This window comes from Lampetra fluviatilis, chromosome 5, assembly GCF_964198595.1.
Source record: "Lampetra fluviatilis chromosome 5, kcLamFluv1.1, whole genome shotgun sequence".
NCBI lineage: Eukaryota > Metazoa > Chordata > Hyperoartia > Petromyzontiformes > Petromyzontidae > Lampetra > Lampetra fluviatilis.
In genome coordinates, this window is record NC_136279.1 from 9,829,975 (window position 1) to 9,853,483 (window position 23,509).

At 49.6% G+C, this 23,509-nt stretch overlaps 1 protein-coding gene across 2 annotated transcripts in view; it reads right to left on the minus strand.

The window, feature by feature from the left end:
* The window catches only part of LOC144932538 (rho GTPase-activating protein 6-like), a 52,733-nt gene extending 30,445 nt beyond the window's left edge, over nucleotides 1–22,288 (minus strand). For both annotated transcript variants that reach the window (XM_078856721.1, XM_078856720.1), the window contains exons 1-2: nucleotides 21,427–22,288; nucleotides 15,244–16,012 (exon numbers count right to left, since the gene is read on the minus strand). In XM_078856721.1, coding sequence (XP_078712847.1) covers nucleotides 15,244–15,303 — 60 coding nt within the window. In that variant the 5' untranslated portion in view covers nucleotides 15,304–16,012; nucleotides 21,427–22,288. The remainder of the gene's footprint in view (nucleotides 1–15,243; nucleotides 16,013–21,426) is intronic.
* Nucleotides 22,289–23,509: the final 1,221 nt, after the last annotated feature.

The following is a 23,509-nucleotide window of genomic DNA, read 5'->3' on the forward strand; positions in this document are numbered from 1 at the left end:
TTACAATTTCTTGTTTCATTGTATTTAATGTTTGAGATTCGGGATAATAAAGTACAAGCATAACCACAATCATATACACATAAATCTATGCATTGATTTATATGAAGGCAAGTCCATATATTGTGGCCAAGGTTTAGCAATTGTTGTATTGATTTAAATAGCATAGCAATTATTACTACTTTTATATTTTTTATAGCAATATATTGGGGGGGGGGGACATTTTGAGCATATTTGAATATTGGGAGGGGGGGTGTGTCCCCCCAATATATATTATAATTACGACCTTGATCCATACTAAAAACCAGCTTCGCAGCATTTCGTAGAATGTCTTATTTTACAATTATTGAAAAATGACGTGAATTCGTTCAAAAACTGAGCACCAATCCCAAATTACCATTGACTAATCCAAAACCCACAAAGGTGCATGGGCATACACGTATGAAAACAATCCCAGGTCACTCTTAAATGACAGAACCGTGTTCTGGTCTCTCAAGTTCTCACCTGCCTAAACAAAATAGTAAAACGTGAAACAAATACATGAGCACAGTAATAATATAGACAAAGATCTCCTGTTTAGTCATACATACAGACTGTCAGGGCAAATGCTTTTGTCGCGCGCCTATCAAGGCCATATTAGTGCACGAGTCAGTGGTGTTGCCAAGCCGATTTGTCTGCTTGAAGATACAGATTATACACCACACTAAGTACGTTTTTCAGGCCGAGTTGACCTAGGGAAGATGCGATGTAGGTTTAGACACCGTTCGCCATTGACGTTAGCCGTGGCCGGAACTTGAACTCAAGTTGTTAGATTCTGAGCGAAGTGCTCCCGCCACCACCATCATCACTTCACACACGTACGTACGAATGCACACGTACACATAGATACACACACAGACATACACGTGTGTATGCATACACACACGTACAGCCACGCGCATACACACAGGCACGTACACACAAGGCACACACCCTCTCCGTTGTCAACATCATAATAACCACCACCACCATCATCATCATCATCCATCACTCCATCTCCTCGCCCTCCCTCTCCCGAACCTCCACTGCCCCATTCCCTGTATCTCTCGGCTCTCCCTCCCCCACGCCCTTTCTCCTTGCTCTCTCATCCACCCTCATTCCCACCCTCTCTCTTCCCTTCTGCACACACACACACTCCTGTGTTTACATATGCAACTATTTATACCAAAGCGTGGGATCGTCTGGGAGCGGGCTGTGTGTGTGTGTGTGAGGAGCGGTGGCACAGTGGTTAGTAGTGCACCGTGCAACCAACTCAAGCCGGCTGAGTTCTGATTCTCGGCCACGGCTAACATCAGCGGCGAATGATATCGTAACTGGTACTGGGCCTCCTCTATAACGACTCAGTTTTCAATGAGTAGCTGGTCAGGTGTGTGTAACAATGAGTACAGGGAAGACAAAGGCGGTCGGGCATGAATCTGGCCACACCAGCTTCCTCGTGTGCCGTTCCGGCCTTCATAGGTGTTCGCTAACAGCACTTGCCCCAACAGTCTGTTACAGGCTACACGGGGGTTCTTTTGTGCTTGTGAGGATGTGCCTCTGTGTGTCTGAATGTCGATGTGGGTCTATGTGAGCCACCGTGCCTGTGCGTGCGTGTGCCTGAATGATTGTCTGAACGTGTTATCGTGCATGTGTAAATGTGCATGCGTGTCCGAGAATGTGTGTGTGTGTATGTGCCAGTGTGTCTGTGCGAATGTTTGAGTGTGATCACATCTCAAACGTTTTTTAACACAAAAACTATCCATGACATCATCAGCCTCAGCAGGCAACATCGTGTGGCCACATGATCCAATGTGTATTTACAGTATTCTCGACTATTTAATCAGGTGGGAAGACACTGAGAAAGGTAGCTGTAGTTCGGGAGGAATGATGGCTACGATTATAATTTGTTAAAACATAAACAGCACCCTTTGTTAGTCCACGGCTGGATGACGGTCTCCCCATGCCGTGTTTTAGTCGTAAAGGTTATATGACCATACTTCACCACGCTGGCCGGGGCAGGCTTGGTGAAGGGTGAAGAGGCTCAGTACCGCTTCAGATGTCACTTATCACTCATGTTGGCTACACCTGGGAGTCAAACTCAGCTCACCGGGTTCTTAGCCCAGTGCAATGCCCACCGCACCGCCGTGAATGCCACCGACAACGTTTTACGTATTCCTATTTCAAGCTGAACCGTGTCTTCATTGAGAAGAAGACTCCGTATTTATCCTGGAGAAATACGATGAGGTATGAAGCTCTTTTTCACATGCGCAGTCGGGGCGGGTCAAAGAGTTACAGCAACAAAACACGAGTGCAAAGTTTCGGAAATGTAAGCAAATTACCAAGAAAAAACAATAACATAGATAAATTTCGATTTAAAGCTTTCGTGACTGCAGGGATTCATCTTCTTGGTTCTTTCGGTAAAGTCACGTATTATGTTTTATTTGTATTATTTTTTTACTTCCCTTCTACGTGACTTTACCGAAAGAACCAAGAAGACCGTACCTTCTTCTTTCGTATGGCTGATCAAGATTCAGAGCAACAAATACAATTTCACATTCGGGTGCTTCAAGCCAGATTACCGCATCAGGATCAGCTCGGTGTATCGCTGTGATACCTCCTCGTATTTGTGGATTGGGCATTGCGTCGTTCGTTCTACGTTGTATGATCTGTTCTGGACTACCACAGTTGCACATTGGAGAGTTTATAATTTTGCATTGATGCCATGGTTTGTACAGATCCTACCTGTGTAAAAAGACGATAATTATCTATGGAGAAGCGCGCTCGTGTGGAATGGCGACACAGTGGTTAGCGCACTTCGTGACTCCATCCACAGCTACGCCAGTCGCAAGTGACATCTGAACTGATCCTGGCCTGCCCTTTCACCAACCAAGAGTGACCAGCGTGGTGAAGTATGGTCAAACAACCCCATCCCTCTTTCACCGACACGGTTGCGGGTAGGTCCTCCTCCATCCAGCAGTGGAAAGGACAAAGAGCCATTCGAATTAAATCACTGCGGGTGTGCAGCTCAAGTGCAGAAGTTCACAGCGCCAACAGAACGATGGTTCTGCTTGGCCTCCCTCGGCACGAAGCGCTGCCGTCAGCCTGGCCATGGCGATGACACTTCCCAGGTATGGGAACTCCTCCACCCTCTCCAAAATGTTACCCCATCGCTCATCGAGAGCTCACGGGGATGGGCGAAAAGGCTCCGTGTTTGAAGTATTTTCTTTTTGCTTGCTTCTTTCTCTCCAAATTGTGACTCCGTGCCACCGAGCTGTCGCGAGACAAAGACATCTCTGCTCCTCGCTCCGTGTTACAGCATGGCCTCTGCGGTGGTTACATCACAGAATTATTTCTGACTCGGGAGCATAAAGTGTACGGTACAAAAGATGTGTTTTGCCACACTGTCATCTGCTGACAATGTAGCACGGCAGGAGCCTGTAACACCTGTGTTATGCAGGGTGGTCACCCATTCCCAATACTATCCAGGCTAAACCCTGCTCAGCTTTCGGGGATATGACAGGATTCGGGTGCATTCCACGTGATTTGGTTGTAGGCTTCCTCCCATGTCTCTCGCTTATCACGCATCCTCGGAAACACCTCTCCCCATCTAATTGGTCACATCTGTCATTTTCTCACTAAGAAAAGGGCCTCTCTCTTAAACATTTGGCTCATTTGGAACCTCTGCCCCACACGGACACATTACGACTGCAACTTCTCACTCTTTTTCTTCTTCTTTAGTATGGATTCATAGCGGCAGATGAAAGATACAATTTTAATTTTGTTACGCACTCAATTGTCTGTTCAGACGCAGAGTGGATCTCGTCCGTTCCTCCTTTAACGGAGTGAAGACAGCAGCTGCTTACAACGTGGTGGTCGATCGTTTGGGATTGGTGGCCACGCTCGCAGGCCGCCGATTCGTCGATGCGCCATTTGTGCATCAAAGATTGGCCGCATGGGCCATGCCCGGTCCTGATTCGGTTGATGGTCGACCATTGGCGACGTGGAAGGTTGAAACCGGGAGGTTCGATGGTCGGTGCCCGTATGGGATGTTTATTTTTGACGACGGCCGCAGTTCAGACTCTCGCTTCCATCTCTCGCCTTCATTTGTATTTGTGGCGTGGAGTGAGGCGGCTGTGATCTAGAAGGGGTTGCGCGATTTTAGGGGAACAGGCGGCACTGGGCTTATGATCCCGATGTATCGGAAGGTGCGGGTTAACGAAATTTGAGAGACGCACATCTCTCAAAATCGCCGTCTTCTTGCAGAGCTGTACGGATGCTTCGATTAATACTGATTTTTAAGCTTGAGATACAGTTACACAACTTGCTTTTAATGATTATTTATCAACATCATTAACCATATATATTATTTAATAATAGAGGTTGTTTTCGGTTAGATCGCGTAAATAGATAAATGTGTCGTTAAAAACCGCCACCACCCGACACAGCCAACTAGTAAGAGTTGTCACGTAAACAGAACGTGGCCAATTCGTCACTAGTACAGCACTAACCGGTATGTTGGAGAGCCAAGCCACAACATTTATAATCTGAGCACGACGTTTCGCCAGTAATTACAACTAGCTTCATACTGTTTCAATGTTTAATGATTTCATGGCGCTTTGGGTGGCAAATTTGCGCAAGAAAGGCACCGCAAGTTAACCAAAAACAAATTGACTTGTCCAAGATACACACACGCGTTGAATCGCGGTTGAGATTCAATGCAACGTCCTCCGTGGAGACGGAGCGATGGGATCAGCTCGCGTGTTGCAGGCGCTGGATGCGGATTTTCGTTTCGCGTGACCGTGGCTAGGGTTGGCGATGGCCTGGGGAGGCCTTCATCCGGCAGTGGATTCACCACGGTTACAGCCAATGATAATACGTTTCATGTACTGGGTTTACGAGACAAGCACTTTCGGTAAGTCACGTAGGTAGAAATAAAACACAATAAATCACGACGTTTCGATAGCAACACAAGCCGTCGTCTTCAGGTGAAAATCGCGACAGCCATAGCGATGTCTGCTGTGACTTTACCGAAAGAACTTACTAGTATGGATTCCTGCAGTCACGAAAGCTTCAAATCCAGACAAGCACTTAACCATCAGAGGCCGTCACATTCACCACGATATGAATAAAAAAGAGTATTACTGGAACGAACCATGACTCCATGAGCCAGAATTGCAATAACGGAGCAAGGCAGGGGGGGGGGGTCATATTGGTAACAACCCTACATTACAATACATTTAAGGCCAAAGTTTATTTGTATGCTTATGCACCACTACCAATGCCGGAGCTTAACAAAATAATTTGTTCTATTTGCCATCAATCATTTTTTTGTCCCGTGTAACATTTCGATTGTCAATCTTCTCCCTAGCTGCAGCCTCCGGGCATCTCCCTACCACCAGCTCCACTCTTAAACAGCCATCGATCTCGTGGGGCATCTCTCTTCTTCCCATCTCTCAACATCTTACAATGGGTGACGCTCTCAGACGCGTCTCCTCGGTCTTTCCTACGTTCGCACCGCTCTCCTTTCTTCTGTGACATCTCTCTCTCTTTCTCTCTCTCTCCGCCTGAGCGAATTCCCGGTGCCGGTGTGAACGTCTCTCCAGTTGCCGTGGTTACAGGGAATCGTGATTAAGTTGCTCGTCGGCGTGTTATGTAGGCGGTCACGAAGCACACACGTGCTGACGAAGACGAGAGATTCGCATTATCGCCTTGAACAGACTGCTGGGGGCAAGTGCTGCTAGCGAGGCCGGCCCGGTACACAAGGGGGTGGCCAGCACCAAGCCCGGCCGCCTTTGTCTCCCTAGTGACGATGTTTACACATAACATCAGGAACTCATTTGAGGTTGAGTCAACATAGGGGAAGCCCAGCAATGGTTCACATAATCGTCACTGGTGTTGGCCGTGAGCGGGAATCGAACTTGGGTCACTGGGTTCGTAGCGCCATGAGCTAACCCCTATCGCTCCCCTACACACGCGCTCACACACACACACGCATATCCGCACTGATGCTTCACACACTCGCACACAGGCATGCCTATACAGCACGTGTGCACACATTCAACCCCACACACACACACTCACACTCTTACAAACATGCACACATCTATTCACACAAATACACATACAATCCATTCATATACACACACACTCAACTACACAATCACGATCCAATCATTCGCCCCCTCCCCCTTGCCTGCCTGCCACCTTTTTTGTATTTCCTCCCCCCCCCCCCCCAATTTTATCCCGATTGTGTTATCGTCATCGTGTTGAAATAAAAACAAATCCATTGGAATCTCTCGCACAGCAGCGCAACTCTTCATGCTCGAGAACGGCTCACAGAAGCGGACGTTACAAAACTACTTCTGAGATCTCTTCAAGTTATCTTCTGTCCCAGAGTAGGTGACATCACTTTCTCACTCAGCCTGCCACCAGAAGTAGGGTTTGTAACATAACAACAAAACCGATATTTTTCATTCTTGGGGCTGGAACTCAGCCAAAATGAAGGGCAGAACCAAATTTAATGTTAAAGTTTTGTTTCAATAATAATGTCTTACCCGGCTGAGACAGCTACACTTGAAGACTCGCTCAATTCAAACCCAGGTCGATGTCAGCTCACACACAACAACAACCGCCACTAAGTGGCGGTGACGTCACCACGGCGCTTGTGCCAGGCTATGTGCACGTGAAGTGTCGAACGCCCGCTGGCAGGAGGTCACGGGGCAGACGCAGACTGAGATGACTGGCCGATGCACTATCTGTGCCCCCTTCTGTGCCAACTTGCTATGTTTTAGCTGCCTGGCGCTCCGCTTGTTGTTGTGAGCGTCGCTCCTCTGCTCTCCGTTGTTGCTGGAAGGCGACTGCCTCCAACTGCCCAGTAGCAGCGTCCTTCACGATCCTCCTCCACAGAGGCCGATCTTGACACCGCTGGTACCAATCATCGGCAAGTCCACTCAGCTCCACATCCTCTTGTACCACATCACTCCATCTAATCTCTAGCCTGTGCCGCGCCCATTTAGCCCCCTCTATCCGGCTGAACAAAAGCTGTTTAGGCATGCATGGCTGGGCATGCGGGCTACATGACCCAGCCAACGCAGCCTTGCCTGCCGGACGAGCTCACTGATGGAACTTTGTCCAGATCTTTCAAGGATTTGTGAGCTCCTCACGCAATCCAGCCTGGTTAAACCCAGGATGGATCGTAGGCAGGACAACATAAATGTTTCAAACCAGCGGAGATGTTCCATTAGGGGAGTCCACGTTTCGCAAGCATAGAGAAGGGAGGGCATGACCGTGGCAGAAAAGACCTTACGCTTCGTGTGGAGCGACAGACTAGGTAGCATCCACACAGCATTATGCAACTGATGAAAATATGCCTCTCCACTGATTCGGAGTGAGACCTCTGCTGTCAAACCGGAGCCGGTCATGAGCACACTGCCCAGGTATGGGAAACTCTCTACTCTCTCCATAACTGCCCCATCACCAATTGGGAGTTGTGAGGATAGAGTGTATGATGGTACAAGGTACCCAGGCGGGTGCTTAGTTTTGTTGGGGCTGATGGTAACGCCCACCTCTTAGTGGCAAGCTCCAGGTTCAGCAGCAGCGCCTCCAACTCCTCCTCTGAGTGAGCATCAATCACCAGATCATCGGTCAACGTAAGATGGTTGACCAACACGCTCACTCACATTCATCTACAACACTTGCCAATGCCAATTTATTCACTGAATTCAGTCCCAATGTGTCTCAAGATTTTTTCTCAAGAGGGTCCTGCATTGCGATGCGTGGCTTTTAGTAGAAGTAAATCTGAGTGCCTGGAGAAAACCCACCACATATATAAGGCGGGGGGGGGGGGGGCGTTGGGAGACACTCGGAACTACCATCTCGCAGCCTCATGTCTACAACACCTGGGAAGTCCTGGTGGGTCACTCATCCCATTACTAACCCACGCTCAGCTCTGCATAGTTTCTGAGATCCAAAGAGATTGGGTGAGTTTATGGTGATTTTATCGCGCACAGTTGCACTCCTACACTCACGCACACACCCTGCGTTCGGCATCAGCATGTCAGGTTGACACTGGGCTAAAGAAGAAGTGAGCTGATGCACTTCGGGAGGCTTTGGAGCTGAGCGGACCTGCTGATGACTAGTAACAGCGGTGTCAAGAATGGCCTCTGCGGATGAGGCGAGAGAAAGGTTGCTCCTCAACAGTTGGAGGCAGTCGCCCTTCGGCAACAATGTAGGGCGAAGGACTGACATAACAGTGAACAATAGCAGATGTATCACCTGTGTCTGTCCTGTGACCATATGCGAGCAAGGCTTTGACGCTTCAGGTGGCCTCAAAGTTCACCTCGCCAAACAAACGTTGTTTGGGCATGCGGTGGCTAGGCATGCAGGCTTGATGATACAGCAAACGCAACCTCGCCTGCTGGAGGTGTTCACTGGTGGTACTGTGTCTAGATGTTCCAAGGGTCGAGTGAGCTCATCATAAAATCAAACCTGGTTAAACCGAGGACAGACTGTTGGCAGGCTAGCCTAAGTATTTCAAGCCAGTGCAGGTGTTCCTGTGAAGGGATCTGTATTTCGCACCCATAAATAAGAGAGGGCAAAACTGAGGCCAAAAATGTCCTGAGACCTGTGTGCGGAGCCACAGGCCAGGTAGCTTCCGCAGAGCATTATGCAGCTGATGAAAAGCTAACGGCACTCAATTTATCCAAAGTGAGACCATTGCTGCCAAACTGAAGCTGGTCACAAGCAAACCGCCAATGTACTGTATAATATCTCCTACATCATCTCCACAACGGCCCGATTAGACATAGGGAGATGAGGGGGTGGAGTGTTCGATTACCATGAGTATTCTGGCAAGTGTTTTGTATTGGTGAGGTGACAATAAAAGCCCCACCTCTTTTTGGCCACCCGCAGGTTCAGCAGCCGAGTGTCCAATATCTTTTCAGAGTGAGCAGCAAATGCCAAGTCAGTAGGGAAACATTCTTAGCCCTCACACGGATATCGATCATCCTCTCATTGTATATGTGCCAGATGGAAATTCCACTGGTACAGCCACGGAAAGCTTCTTGAATTATCTGGACAAAATACATTCACGCAAACATTCACACACACACACTCATCAACGGAATTTGTTCGGCTTCAGACTGCTGGGCCAAATGTTGTTAACAAACACCTATTAAGTCTGGCTAGAGGTGGTGAGGCCACCACCATGCAAACCTGAGCACAGATAATGGGAGGGCCAGGCCAGGTAAAGACACCACGTAGCCAATGAACGTCATGGCCAGGAATCAAACTCAGTTTACCAAACACGATAAACCAATATGACACCACTTCTCACTTAAGAAACACTCACACACCACTCACTCACACACACTGATGTCACGTTGACAACACAAGCAAAAATGCACAACGCACTCAACCACTCAACGCAGAAAAACACGCGCGCACACACACATGCACTCAGCCCCTCTCCTCGTGCCTCATGCACACACGCACTCTCCCGCCTGCGCTCTCTCTCTCTGCTCGATGACTCATGGACGTGGGTGCCGCTCTCTGCTCAGGCTGAGCCAATTCGCACTAATGACCCACGCGCGCACACGCACGCACAAGTGCACAATCTGACACGCGAAGGTGCGCGTGCTCGCGCGCGCATTTCCACATGAGCACAACAACAGCCGCCATGCCATCGCCACAGCGCTTGTGCCAGGCTAGGTGCACTCTGGCGTGCCCTTTTGAGGCCACGTGAAGAATCGAGTGAACGCACGGAGGCGCGCGCACGAGTGTGAAAAACCGACATCTACGACGCGCGCACGAGTGTGAAAAACCGATATCTACGACGCGCGCACGCTGGTACTGCGGTGAAAATCATCAAAAGTCGGCACGTCCTGCCTGCTCAAATGAGCAGTGGGTGGCAACGAGTTCTGGTGGCTGACGTTGTTGGTGGAAATTCCGCGTTTTCATGGAAGGTGCCAGTTTATGCGTATAATAATGTCCTCGACGCGGTGGCAGAAGGTTTTTTTCCGCGTTTTCATGGAAGGTGCCAGTTTATGCGTATAATAATGTCCTCGACGCGGTGGCAGAAGGTGTCTGCTATGATGTTATTTTGGGGTCGTTCCACAACTTTTGGGAAGCGGTGGTGGGTGCACGGTGTGATGAACCAGTGGCTCGAGTTCAATGGCTGGCCACGTTTTAAACCATTAACATATCGTAAGGTCAGATCAGCTACGTGTGACGAATTCCATCCATGCACAGAGAATTATAATCAGAATGACGCTGTTAAAGCGACACATAAAAGGACCTTCAAATACCTTTGGCGAGCAACCACACATTAACACATGACCTTTGCATTATGTAATAATAACATTAAATATACTTAAGGCTCTCCGTTACAGGTGACTGGCTGCGTACAAATAAAAAACGCAGGGTTGCTAGGTCGAACATATGCCTCTCTGGCTCCCGATGAGTGCGGCTAAGATGCTTGCAGTGATGGATATATGTAGAATGTAAAGGCCATTTCTGTGTGGGTGGGCCTGCATTGCACTGTGTCAGTTGGGCCGGAAAAAGTACGAGTGACTCAGCTTACATGGATACAGTTTTGATTCAAATGGTAAATATAATTTGCGGCCCCTTTGTCTCGCGACAGGACGAAGGCTTCCTGACACCGCGTTAGTCGTGGGGGTAGCTCATGGATTGCTCGCACGTAATCATGCTGACCAATGCAGGCTGGTGAAGAGGTTTGGAAAGACCAGGACCGGTTTGGATATCACTCGTTGATTGATCTTCTTGGTTCTTTCGGTAAAGTCACGTAGAAGGGAAGTAATAAAATAATAAAAATAAAACATAACAAAATACAATTCTCACGACGTTTCGGCCACAACGCAAGCAGCCATCCTCAGGTGAAGAACAGGTCTGTCGGAAAGACAGCGTCTGAATGAGCTCATTCAGACGCTGTCACGAGCTCATTCAGACGCTGTCTTTCCGACAGCCCTGTTCTTTACCTGAGGACGGCTGCTTGCGTTGTGGCCGAAACGTCGTGAGAATTGTATTTTATTATGTTTTATTTTTATTATTTTATTATTTCCCTTCTACGTGACTTTACCGAAAGAACCAAGCAGATGAATCCCTACAGTCACGAAAGCTTTAAATCGTTGATTGATGTTAGCCCCCTGGCAATCGAAGTGAGGGTCATCGGGTTCATGGTGCTGTGCTGGAGTAAGGTGTTATTTATCCCGCTTATTATGTCTACAGCAATTTGTATTCTGAAGCCCATGTGTGATGTCCCTTGCCTACCTTTCTGTGGGATGTAAAATCCCTAACGTTCAACGTCTGATGATGAATACATTTCTCCTAAAGAGTTTCCAGAGTGTGATAGACTTCACTTATCCAGGTTCACCCGCCCGGAGGAGGTGACACCAGATGTCCCGATACTGCCAATCTGGAAAACTTTTCTGCAGCACAAAGTAAGGGATAGGGGGTTTGTTTTTGAGCCATCGGCGACCTTCACGCTTTCGCTGCCGTGAAAGTCGCTCCTAAAGAGGGCGCGTGGAAACGCAGTGAGCGACGCCACCAAACACGGAACCCACACAGCTCCGAGAGTGACACCGGCTCTGACTCTGCCAAGGGCCCCCACCATCGTTTGCTCTCTCTCTCTTTCCATCTCGATGCCATCTCCTCGCCGATTATCAGCTCCATATCTTGTGCCAACACTGTGTCGAACAGTCGCCGCACTGAGACGCAAGTCAGACGCTTCTCATTTCTGCCAAGCGGCATTGCTTGAGAGATGAAATTGCTCTGTGCGCTACGTACGGGCAGGGCTTAATTCTCACCGAATATTTTGTGGGTCATTGGTGGACTGAAGTAGGCAAATAATAAATAGCCACATCCATCGCGAGAGGAATACTGGATGCGGTGTGCCGGTTTGACCAAGGTGAAATTCTACCCTAAGTTTATGCATCCCCAATGACAGGATCTCATTGCCGGAACATGCAATTTCGGCCTTAATGGTGTCACAATTCACAAAACGTACAAATACCGATTATTTCAGACTTCCCGTTAAATGCTCAGCCTGCGGTACCACTGCAATGGGTGGAAGGTCTTTTGTTCAATGTCCTATGTTGTTTCTTGTAGTAGATATTTTCTGTCACCCATGTGTGGAATTTCAATGTCAAAACCCATTTTAGCACCTTGAGATTTACATCACAGGTGTGAGGCTCTATATACCAAATAAATGCTGATGATGACATTGACTTTTATCCAAATCTCCACCCCTTCACCGACTCAACATACGGGGTATCAATTATAAGACGTCTGCCACTTTCTTCAAGCACTTCAAGGGATATCCTACGATGAATGCCTCCTGGTTTTTAATACAAATTATCTTATTAATGCGGTCCCCCCCCTAATAAAATGCCACGCATACATATTTAAATATGTCGTACTTTGACCACAAAGTCTTTCTTCTAATTGCCCTTCCACAAATTGCCAGTCCATACAGGAGCCTGAGAACATCAGAGGCCGTTGCACAATCCTGGTGGACTGTGCCGCCCCCATCCACCGTATTCATTACCCAGGCCTGGCACCCTCAAGTGTTCATGTGGCCTATGCGGGCAGCATTTTGGAAATGACGCTGCGGTACAGGACACTGTGGGCAAATGTGTACGTGACGTTGATTCATCGTCTCACCGTGGTGGAATGTACCATTTAATAACGATTTTTTTGAAAGTTCTGAATGACAAGGCAACTTTACAATAAAATATTAATATTGCATCATCTTTACGAGAGTAATTGTAAACCCCATGTATAGACAGACGGACAGAGCTAATGCATTTACTCTTCAAACCTAAGTAGGAAAGCGTTCAAATGTCAATGAAAACTTATTGAGAGAAGGCATTACGTTTGGGACATTCAGCGGCATAGTTATTCAGTGTGCAGGCGGTGCAACTGCACCAGGGCCCACACAACAGTGGGCCCAGGGCTACGAAGAGGGGAGGGCGGATTCCTTTGCACCGCGGCCCATGCCAGCCATGCCACCAGAGGCATCTCTCCTAACTTTGTGACTGCATCTCACTCGGCTCTGGATTTACAGACTCACAACTCCCCATCACCTCCCAAAACCTATCATCAACCTCCACTCGGTGGGGAGACCATGCCTCGGCTATCCCTGCTGCCTGATACGCCGTCCCCTCGGTCATCCGTAACGCCCCAAACCCATTGTTCAAGCTGATGACGAAATAACACCGTCTCCTCCTGCAGCTTGGACCGATTCTACGCACTCCTGAGATTGTTCACAATCACCAGTGCATCGTAATGATTTTTTAAAATCACCAAACGAAACTGTTGAAGACAACAATAATATGACGAATCTGAAAAGCCTGGTTGCAGGAACATATCTAAATATATTTCCCCACTCTTTTGTCCCAATTGCATTCGAGTGCCGTGTCAGAGACTGGAGTCTGGAAAAATACATTGCAGAGCTGTTTTTGAATTCCACTTAACACATTCTCGAATTTACACTGTTTACAAACACACCAATGTACAGTAACATGGCAGGTTGCTCAACTTAGTACAAGATGGTTAGCCGTTGCGGGGAATCGAACTCAGGCCGTTGGGTATGAACCGTAGTGCAGCGGCGCTCACCGCCCTCCGCGTCATCGCTCCACGCAAGGTAATGCGAACGGCTCGCAGATGGTCGCTGGAACCGTCACAGTGGCTTGTCGACGAACACCGAAATTCACTTTTGCTCGACTCAGTGGAGGGTACACGGGAAGAATGAACCATTCGGGCGACTGAATGAGGGCGAGCGGAAGGTGCAAGGCGGCTGGTGGGAAAGTGGTGGCCAACGAGTATGCATATTGGTGGGGCACGGTAGCCCTGCGGGTATGGGCGTATATCTCATGTCATAACTTAATTCAAGTGCAACAGGGCACGGCAGTCAAGAGGCCCGGGGGCTGCTTTGCCCCCCTCTAATTTTCCCAAAACAACCAACACAATGCATATGCGAGTGCCCCCTATCTGCTGTACTAATTTAATTAAACCCAGGAATGCAGCACGAAGTGGATTACGTAAAAACTGCATGGTAAATCAGGAAACATTTTAAATACTTTAATTCTTGTCACGCTCCACGGTATATATAAAGCACCGTCTCCAACTCGCATCCACTCTACCTCAATGGGCCCATGTGCAGTGAACAAGGGTGATTGCGCTGAAACGTCGCCTATTACATACATACTTGTCTTTGTAAGGCCACAGTGTTATTGATGAATGTGTTGAGTTTTTGTTGTTGGCGCTCGCGCGCCACTGCCTACGCAGCAGCAACAGATCATTGTTGTATGAAGTGACAGCGCAGCGTCACCATTTCACAGCGGGTGGTGAGGCCGTCCCCGGTGCTACAGACCTTGGGCAGTGGCTCGTACGTGATTCACATTTGATTTTTGAGTGAGATTGCGCGAGTTAAATGCGTGTCGTCAACCCTCCTCCACCCGACGAAGCCAATTGATAAAGTTGTCACGTGGACACACTTGCCAATGTGTTACTGCTTCAGCACACCGGTGTGTTGGGAGAGCAATCCGCACACATTTAACAATTGAGTACGACGTGACACTGCTAGTTAAAACCAGCATCACCAGGCAGCTGCCAGAAACAAAAAAGCAAATATGAATCGTGACGTTGGTCTGCATTGTTTACTTGCAAACACGAGCGGCCACTATTGCAAACCTCTTCTCGAGTCTTTGATGCTTAACACCCCATAATATGAGGTTTTGAATGGTATTGTTTATTTTTCGTTCACCCATTTCCCTTCTTCTGTAGTTGGATCAGCACCACGTGGCCTGTAACCACAAGACGTGGTCACCGCAGGTTTATTTATTTATTTATTATTAGTACTACTACGCTTGTTTACCCAGAACAGCATCACTAAGTCTGAGTGGTCGCTGATCGGCTGTGTGTTTCCCAATCAAGTCGTTTTGTTTCCAATGTGGGCCGTGATGCCGGCACACAATGGCCGGCCTACTCTTCTTCACGTGACGTCACAGGAGGGTTCTTTATCGTCCACTCTGAGCGAAGCAGACGGCACGTGGTGTTGTTACGGTCGATTCACGCCCGTGTGGTACTAACAAGGGCGGCTGACTGGATTCCAACCTTGAACTTCTGCAACAACCGGCGAATGGGGTGGGGGGAGGGAAGTAGAGGAGGTGGAGGGGTGAAGGTTGGGTGGACAAGGTGCAGGGTACTCACGGTGTAGGTAACGCTACGCTCCAGGGTCACGTGGTCTCCCACGGAACTGAATCGCATCATCGCGTGGGGAACGGTCGACTAACATCCGGGAAGCAGGACGACTCTCATCCGGGAAACTGGTCGACTAACATCTGCTCACGAGTCTTATCGCCATTCGGAGAGCTGCTGTGTCATCGGCATTCGGGCAAATGGTAAACCAGGGTACAACTTAAGTAATTGGTGAACTAGCATCTACGTAATTGGTTCCCGAGCAAATAGTAAATTGGCCAACTCATATCCAGGTATTTGGTCGACTCACTTCAAGGCAGGCACTTGATCAGCATCTATTCAGGTGATCGACTATCATCCAAAGTTGACTAACATCCAGATAATTGGATGACTACTATCCAGGTAACTAGGTTGAATAACATTCAGGTAACTGGTCGACTGCTATCCAAGTATATGGTTGACTAACATTTGGGCTTCTGGCCGATTAACATCCAGGCGGCCACTTGACCAGTATCCGGGTAACTCTTTGGCTACCACCCGAGTACTACAGCAGGTGGTCCAACTAGCGTCTGGCAAAGCTGGTCACGGAACATCCTGGTGGTAGCAGATGAACTAACACCCAGGTGCAGCAGGGTTTGTTGACATCTCAGTGGGAGTAGCCGGTTGGATTTAAGTCCGTGGGTTTCGGTTGCCTCTGCGAGCCGACGTTTGCCTCGTCTGGAGATGTGCTTTGAAGTTTTGCCAGGGGGGATGTCCACCCTCAACAGTCACAGCGAGGTCCCTGTTGAGACACAGCAACACCATACCGTCTTTATACGTCATCAGCCATAACATGATCAGCCGTGATTTATCCACTGCAGGATGAAGGCCTCCTTCCCCACGCCGGCGCCACATTTTGACGGTGTCGCGACCGCGAGTCAATCGACCTCGCACGTGCACACGATCCCATCTCGTAGCTCCATCTCCGCGTTGGATAGACCCTCTGGCGTGTTCCCTACCGTGGAAAATACTGGAGTGTGCACACTAAGTTTCTCGGACCATACCTATCCATACAGTCTGTAAGAAAGAATGCAGTCTATCCTTAACCGCAGAGTCTAAACCTAAGCCGTACGTGTACGTACAGCCCTTTTCGTCACTCCACTGCTGGATGAGGGCCTCCGCAGGCTGTGTGGGTTACGACCGTTTAGTTGAACATACGCTGGTCAGCGCGGGTTGCTTTGACGTGGGAGCATAGAACCACAGTACAACAATGGACTGCCCTTTGCTGCCCACAACATAGTCCCAGCAGCAGGATGGTTGTCCATCCGAGCGATGTCCAGCCTCAATCCTGCATAGCTTCCGAAATCTGATGAGATGTGGTGCATTCTGGGGGTGTTTGGTCGCAGGCTTAGTCGTATTGTTTGTGCTAAACAATAACCGTCTATATGCCTGGCAGTAGCGCATTGCGCCTTGAACTCTGGCCACTGGAGTTCGAATCCAGACCACGGCTAACATCAGTGTCAAGTGATATCTGAACCACCCCCTCCCGCATCTCTCCTCGGCCACCCCTAAACCAACCCGTACTGACGATCGTGGTGAAGTATGGTCAAACAACCCCCATGACAGATACAGCGTGGGGAGGGCTTCATCAAGCAGTGGATTTACACACGGCTCCATATTATTAATTATTATTACTATACATAACCATAGTTTTCACCTAAATTTCACAGTCTATGTCTTATACCTCGACTGTCCTAAATAAAACAACATGGCAGGAGGGGGCAACGGGATGAAGCGTCGCCCCCACCACCCACCTCCACCCACCCACTCCCCTCCACCCTCCCCCACCCCGTCCCCCTCCACCCACTCCCCTCCACCCGCCCCCCTGTCAACACGCAGTTTTTTGTGAGAGGGCATCGAAATTATGTGAAATCCCATCATGGAAAGGAACATCGGTGTTAGCGACGACTGTCATGACGAGGGTGGTGTTTTGCCTTCGATCAAATAACGTGAGCCTTATATCGTCAGATACTATAACCTACCAGGCTTGAGCCTGGTAGGTTATAGTATTAGGGCTTGCCAGGTGCTGTAGGTTTGGGCTGTGGTGAGGTGTGGCCAGGAGATGGCCGTGCTGAGTATACATATATACACACGTGGTGGGTTTTCTCCGGGTTATCCAGTTTCCTTCCACATGAAGCCAAACACTCAGAGATGGAATTGGCCCATAGGCGACGTTTGCGGGGTGGGAGGGGGGGCACGATGGGGGGGGGGGCAATGTCCCCCCCTCCACAAACTGGACACCTTTATACAGTACACTTATTTTCGGTAGTTTACAATAAAGATGAAAAAATAAATCAAATATATGCAGCCGCGATTCCTAATGTGAGGGACAAAGCGAACCCATGCCCCCCCGCCGTCCCCCAAATAGAGAAGTCAAACTCCCCCTTATGAATCGGGCCAAACATCTCGATCTGGCAAGAGCCTCCTGACAGAGAGTCTTGAGAATCAGCGAGGCTTTGCCGTCTAAATAATTGGCGTTATTAGAATGTGTTTTTAGAACATCATTATTCTCCTACATAAATGTTTTGGCCCGCAACACGCTCGTTTTAGGCCATGCCCTTTCTCCATGCAAAGGTGAAGAAATATTTGGCAAAGCAAAACAAATATTCACGTTTTGGCCGACGTGAATTTGAGGTCAGTATTTTCCATCTGGCGACTGTGACACACGGGTGTGGGCCTGGAAAGGTTTACGTGCATTATAATTCATCTGCAAACCACGACCACGAGAATAGGTTTTCCATTTTTTCCGGCAACAAAACTGGTGTTACGATGTTAAAACACCAAACTGAAACCTTTTACAAGGAATCATGCCTGCAAGGGGAAAACCTATTCTCATATTTTGGTACTGGCAAAGGAGGTCCCATGATGAACCACAACCAGTTTACACAATTGTTCATCGTGGCGTTTCCATGCTCTTAAGAGTCACCAGTGAGCCACAGTCACTTTACACCAAGTCTGTAATGGGGCAGGATCGGTTTCACGTTTCCTAGCGCTGACCAGCGAATCAACAACCGACATTGATCAATTGCAGAACAAAGCGGTTTGGTTTTATTTCCTCTCTTTATCGCTCATCAGCAACCGACAGCCGATTAGAATGCAGTCGTGTAACAACACAGCGAAGAAGCATGAACCCGTTTGGCGCCTCTTAGCGCTCATCAGCGAGTTATTGCCGTTCACGTTGTGTAACCACACAACTGACGGGACGGACAGCGACTGGTTTCATTGCTCCGAGTGCTCATCAGCGAGACAAAACTCCACTTACACAATTCAAGTCTCTAAAAATGTGTTTTCTACGGCAATGACCAAAGATATTAATATATATCATTAATGAATTTGGGTGGAGCGGTGTCGTTGTGGTTAATGTACTGCGCTATTCATCCCAATGAGCGGCTGTTGATTCCAGGTCACGACTAACATCAGTGGCGAGTGCTATCTGACCCGGCCATGCCCCCCCCACCACCCCCACTTTTTTTTATTGGCGTTGGGAGACCTTCCTTCATCCAGCAGTAGATGGCCAAGGGGCTGTAACAGTATTACTACTGCTTTTAGTAAGTTGATCTGAGCGAACGTGCTATATACACGTGCTATGTTCAGGAAATGCAACTAGCCAAACAGTCCGTAAGAATAAAGGCTTTTGGAAAATGCAAATTTTTGTGTACTGCATTGCAGTATTACCATTTGTCCACTGCTGGATGAAGCCCCCCCCACCCCACCCTCCAAGCCATCGCCCTATCCCTGAAGGTTACACGATGCAATAATCCACCTCGCTCCTGCACACGAGTGGACGTCGTCGCTCCAACTCGGCGCTGCACGGCCTCTCGGGCGTGATGACGAGCCCACCGCGTGCTTCACTCCGTCATTCGTCTCGACCACTGTCCATCTACCAAACCCCTTCTAATGATGTCCTTCCTGAGCCAACTCTTCCTAACGGTCTATCCAACGTGTGCATGTTCTCCGATCTTCCGTCTGTTTCCCTCTTTATGTCTTTCAGTGTCATTCAAAGCGCGCACCTTTCCATGTTTTCGGCCCGTATGTTGCATTATACTCGTATTTACAAAAGTATAATTCAGTACACGTGCATTGTGTGTTCTGTTGTGCAATGCCCAACGTCTAGGCTTCACCAACCGCACTGGACTGACCAACATGGTCAATGTGTGGTCAGTGTTATGGCATGCGACCAACACGGCGTGGGAAGACGTTCATCCGTCAAGGCATTGATAAAAAAAAATGTGTGTACGTGTAGAGTTGCACATTCATGTACGTGTCTGACACGTGCAGTATGAAAAACAACTTAAGTCAGAAAAGTTGTCATTTTGTTTCTCAGTAATGTCGGAAGTCCCATATTTCTCATGCCAACCGTCTACATTCTGCACATGCAACGAAAAGACCAACGGAGTAAATACTGGTGCAGCATTGACATCAGACGTTGCTAAAGTTTGCATATTCCAGTGTACCAACTTAAACGCCGCATTGCAATTTAAAATGGCAGTGTCTCTCTCTCTCGGAGGAGGAAGCAGGCCAGAGAAGGACGCCCACCGCGGAGACGGAAGCAATGAGTTCACGCCACTAGGCAGGGAGGGAGATTGTGAAAGATGGCGTCGGATTGGGGTGGCCTTCATCCAGCAGTGGATAGGTCACGGCCGCTGATTATGATGACACTCCTCGAAAAAATGGGAACCCGCGCGGCTCTCGTGCGCTCTGCTCGTGGCACTGCAATGGAAACTCCACATTCCCGTGACGGTGACCAGCTTATCCGTGGCACAGCCACTTGCCCACACAGGAGACCTGCATGCAGGCGTCCTTTGATGTAGAACACGTGCGCGCCTCTTCGAGGCCGAACGTCTCATTTCCAAGGGAGGAGACGCGCGTACGCGGAAAAAGGTGATCCATTTATAGACGCCTTCCCCCCTGAGTTATAATCTCATAATCCTCTTACTTTCTTATCAACAGGCTGATTGGATATTGTGAAAGCGATGCCTCCATATATATGTCAGAGGAGAGCGGTAATACATTGAATGCGTGCATTGATATTGGTAGGAGCCTTGCACACTCTTTGGCATGCCAATGTACTCGTCTCGATAATTTTGCCATTTTTATTTAATTGGGTAATCCATACACGGACCACCCTACATTTATAAAGGCTTTCGAAGCGTGTGCAAGGCCGCTGCGCCTCGATGGCGAGATGCTATCTCTCTCGCCTGGTATGCAAGAGGTCATGGGTTCGACCCTGACGAAGCCTGTATATTTTGAGTTCGCGTGTTCTCTCTCACCGTGGTGGTGGTGATGGTGGTGGTGATGATGGTGGTGGTGGTGCTGGCGTGGGTCATTCTCTGGGTCCTCCGGGTTCTATTCCCCCTCCACATTTAGAAACATTCTTTGAGATTGTTTGGCCGAGACTATGAATTCCCACATGTGACGACGAGCCACTTGGACGAGCTATCTTCAAGTGTGCCCAGGTCGCCTCTAAAACAAAAAGAGCCAATAGCTCAGTGGACTCTACCTGGTAAATAAAATAGTTCCGATTTTAAATCGTGACTTAAAGCTTTCGTGACTGCAGGAGTTCATATTCTTTGGGTCTTTACCGAAAGACCCAAAGAATATAGTTTCGATTTTAGTTGACCGCGGTATCATTTTCACCAAAGTTCTGAGCGCGCCACAATCCCAGGTATGTCCCCCCCACCGCCCCCCCCCCACATGAGATGTGAATCGCTCCGGGCTCTCACGTGGTTATATAAACATCTCTATCTGTGTCTGTATCTATTTGTCTATCTCGTGTGTGTGTGTGGGAGAGCGTATCTCCTGGGGGGAGCGGTAGTGTCGTGGTTTGCGTGCTGCGCTACGAACCCGGCCACCCGAGTTCGATTCCCACTCACGGGCAACACCAATTACGATTATCTGAACGGGTCCTGGGCCTCCCCGAGGTCGACTCAGCCTCAAATGAGTACCTGGTGCGGTGTGTACAAACATCGCCACTGGGGAGACAAAGGCGGCCGGGCGTGGTGCTGGCGACTCACGCCCTCATATGGCGTGCGAGCCTTCATAGGTGCTCGCTAACAGCACTTGCCCCAACAGTCTGTTAATGCTATACGGGGGATCTTTGTCTTCGTTTGTACCTCCTGTGTGTGGCATCGTGAATGGAGGCACACAACCACGCACCTTGCATGTCGAGTCGGCTCCGTCTCCTCCCCGGGTTGTCGAGGTCTCCAACAGCTCCTTCGTAGTTCCACCAGCTTATCAGCGCCGCCTCAATGCGTCCAAAGGTTCGTCGACGGATGTACGAGCTCCTCAATTGATCCCCGATGGGTGTACACAGGCTACTTAATGAGTGCAAGTTGCTTCTCAAGCGGTTCAAGGCTTCCCCAATAAGTCCAGAGGTTTTCTCAAAATGGTTCACGACTTCTTCACTGAGCTCCTCCAAAGAGTATGATCTCCAATGGCTCAGTTTCAGTTCCTCTAAAAGGGCATTCGCGTTTGAGGCTCCAGCAGGTCCTCCAGGGGTCCGATCTCAGGTCCTCCTGTAGCAGGTTCTGCAGTGACAAGCCGCTCCCACTGACTGAGGTCTAAGATGCGTTCGGGTCTCGCTGAGGTTCCCCAGACCTCCCTGGTCGTCTCGAGAACAGGATCTCGACTGGAGTCTTCAAGTGTCTCTATAAGAGCCGAGCCCACATAACCTGCCAGGATATCACAGCGACCAGCCCCCCCCCCTCCGTCCTCGGACAGAGGCAATGAGGTCGTGTCGCACTCTTTGCGCGAGTCCCGGTCGCGACCTGGCCAGGCGAGGGTAAGTTCCACTCCCGAGGTATGGCTCGTGGCGCTGGATCAAACGTCGATGCAGATTTCTTCTAAACGGTCCGAGAAAGGTGGCGGCTGGTCCTGGACGCCCCTAGAAAGCTTCTCTGGGTCGTGGCTGTGTCCGCGTCGTCGGTCCGGGTCCTCCTAGAATCGCGGCGTCTCCCCCCGCGTCTCTCCACGCGCGTTTCCGTTCCTCGGCTCTGGGGCCGCGGAGTCGCGCGGGATGGAGGCGGGGCCCGGGGCGGAGAGACGCGTGTGTGTGTGTGTACGCGTGTGTGTGCGTGTGTATGTGTGTGCGTGCACGCGCGCGTGTGTGTGTGTGCACTTGTGTGTGTGTGCACGCCGTGTGTGTGTGTGCACGCGTGTGTGCATGTGTGATGTGTATGTGCATGTGTGTGTGCGTGCACGCGCGCGTGTGTGTGTGTGCACTTGTGTGTGTGTGCACGCGTGTGTGTGTGTGCACGCGTGTGTGCATGTGTGATGTGTGCACGCGTGTGTGTGTGTGCACTTGTGTGTGTGTGCGCACGCGTGTGTTTGTGTGCACGCGTGTGTGTGTGTGCACGCGTGTGTGCATGTGTGATGTGTGTGTGTGCATGTGTGTGTGCGTGCAAGCGCGCGTGTGTGTGTGCACTTGTGTGTGTGTGCACGCGTGTGTGTGTGTGCACGCGTGTATGCATGTGTGATGTGTGTGTGTGCACGCGCGTGTGTGTGTGTGCACTTGTGTGTGTGTGTGCACGTGTGTGTGTGTGTGCACGCGTGTGTGCATGTGTGTGTGTGCACGCGTGTGTGTTCACGTGTGTGTGTGTGTGCGTGTGCACGCGCGTGTGTGTGTGTGCACGTGTGTGTGTGTGTGTACACGCGTCTGTGTGTACATGCGCGTGTGTGTGTGTACGTGTACATACACGAGTACACGTGAGTGTGTGTGTGCACGTGTGTGAAGGCGCGTGTGTGTATGTGCACGTGAGTGTGAACACGAGGACGTGTGTAGTGTACGCGCGTGTGTGTGTGTAGTGGGGAGCGGTGGTGTAGCGGTTGGCGCACTGAGCGCCGAACCCGGCGGCCCGAGTTCGACTCCCATTCACGGCCAACACCAGCGACAAATATCTACGAGGTCCTCCCCTAGGTCGAATTAGTCCCTGTTGCGGTTTGTAAATATCGCCACTAGGAAGACAAAGGCGGCCGGGCTTGGTGCTGCCCCCACCCACACCCCCCACCACCCTCGAGTGCCGTGCCAGCCTGTATTGGTGCTCGCTAACAGCACTTGCCCCAACAGTCTGTTCAAGGCTGTACGGCGGCATCTTTGTTGATGTACACGCGTGTTAACACGTGCCAATGAGATGGGTACACACACACACATCTAAAGAGTGTGCACGCGCGCGTGCGATGGTACATGCGCGCCGTCGTGTCCACTCAACACGCAGTACGAACGCTCTTCTTGCATGTATGT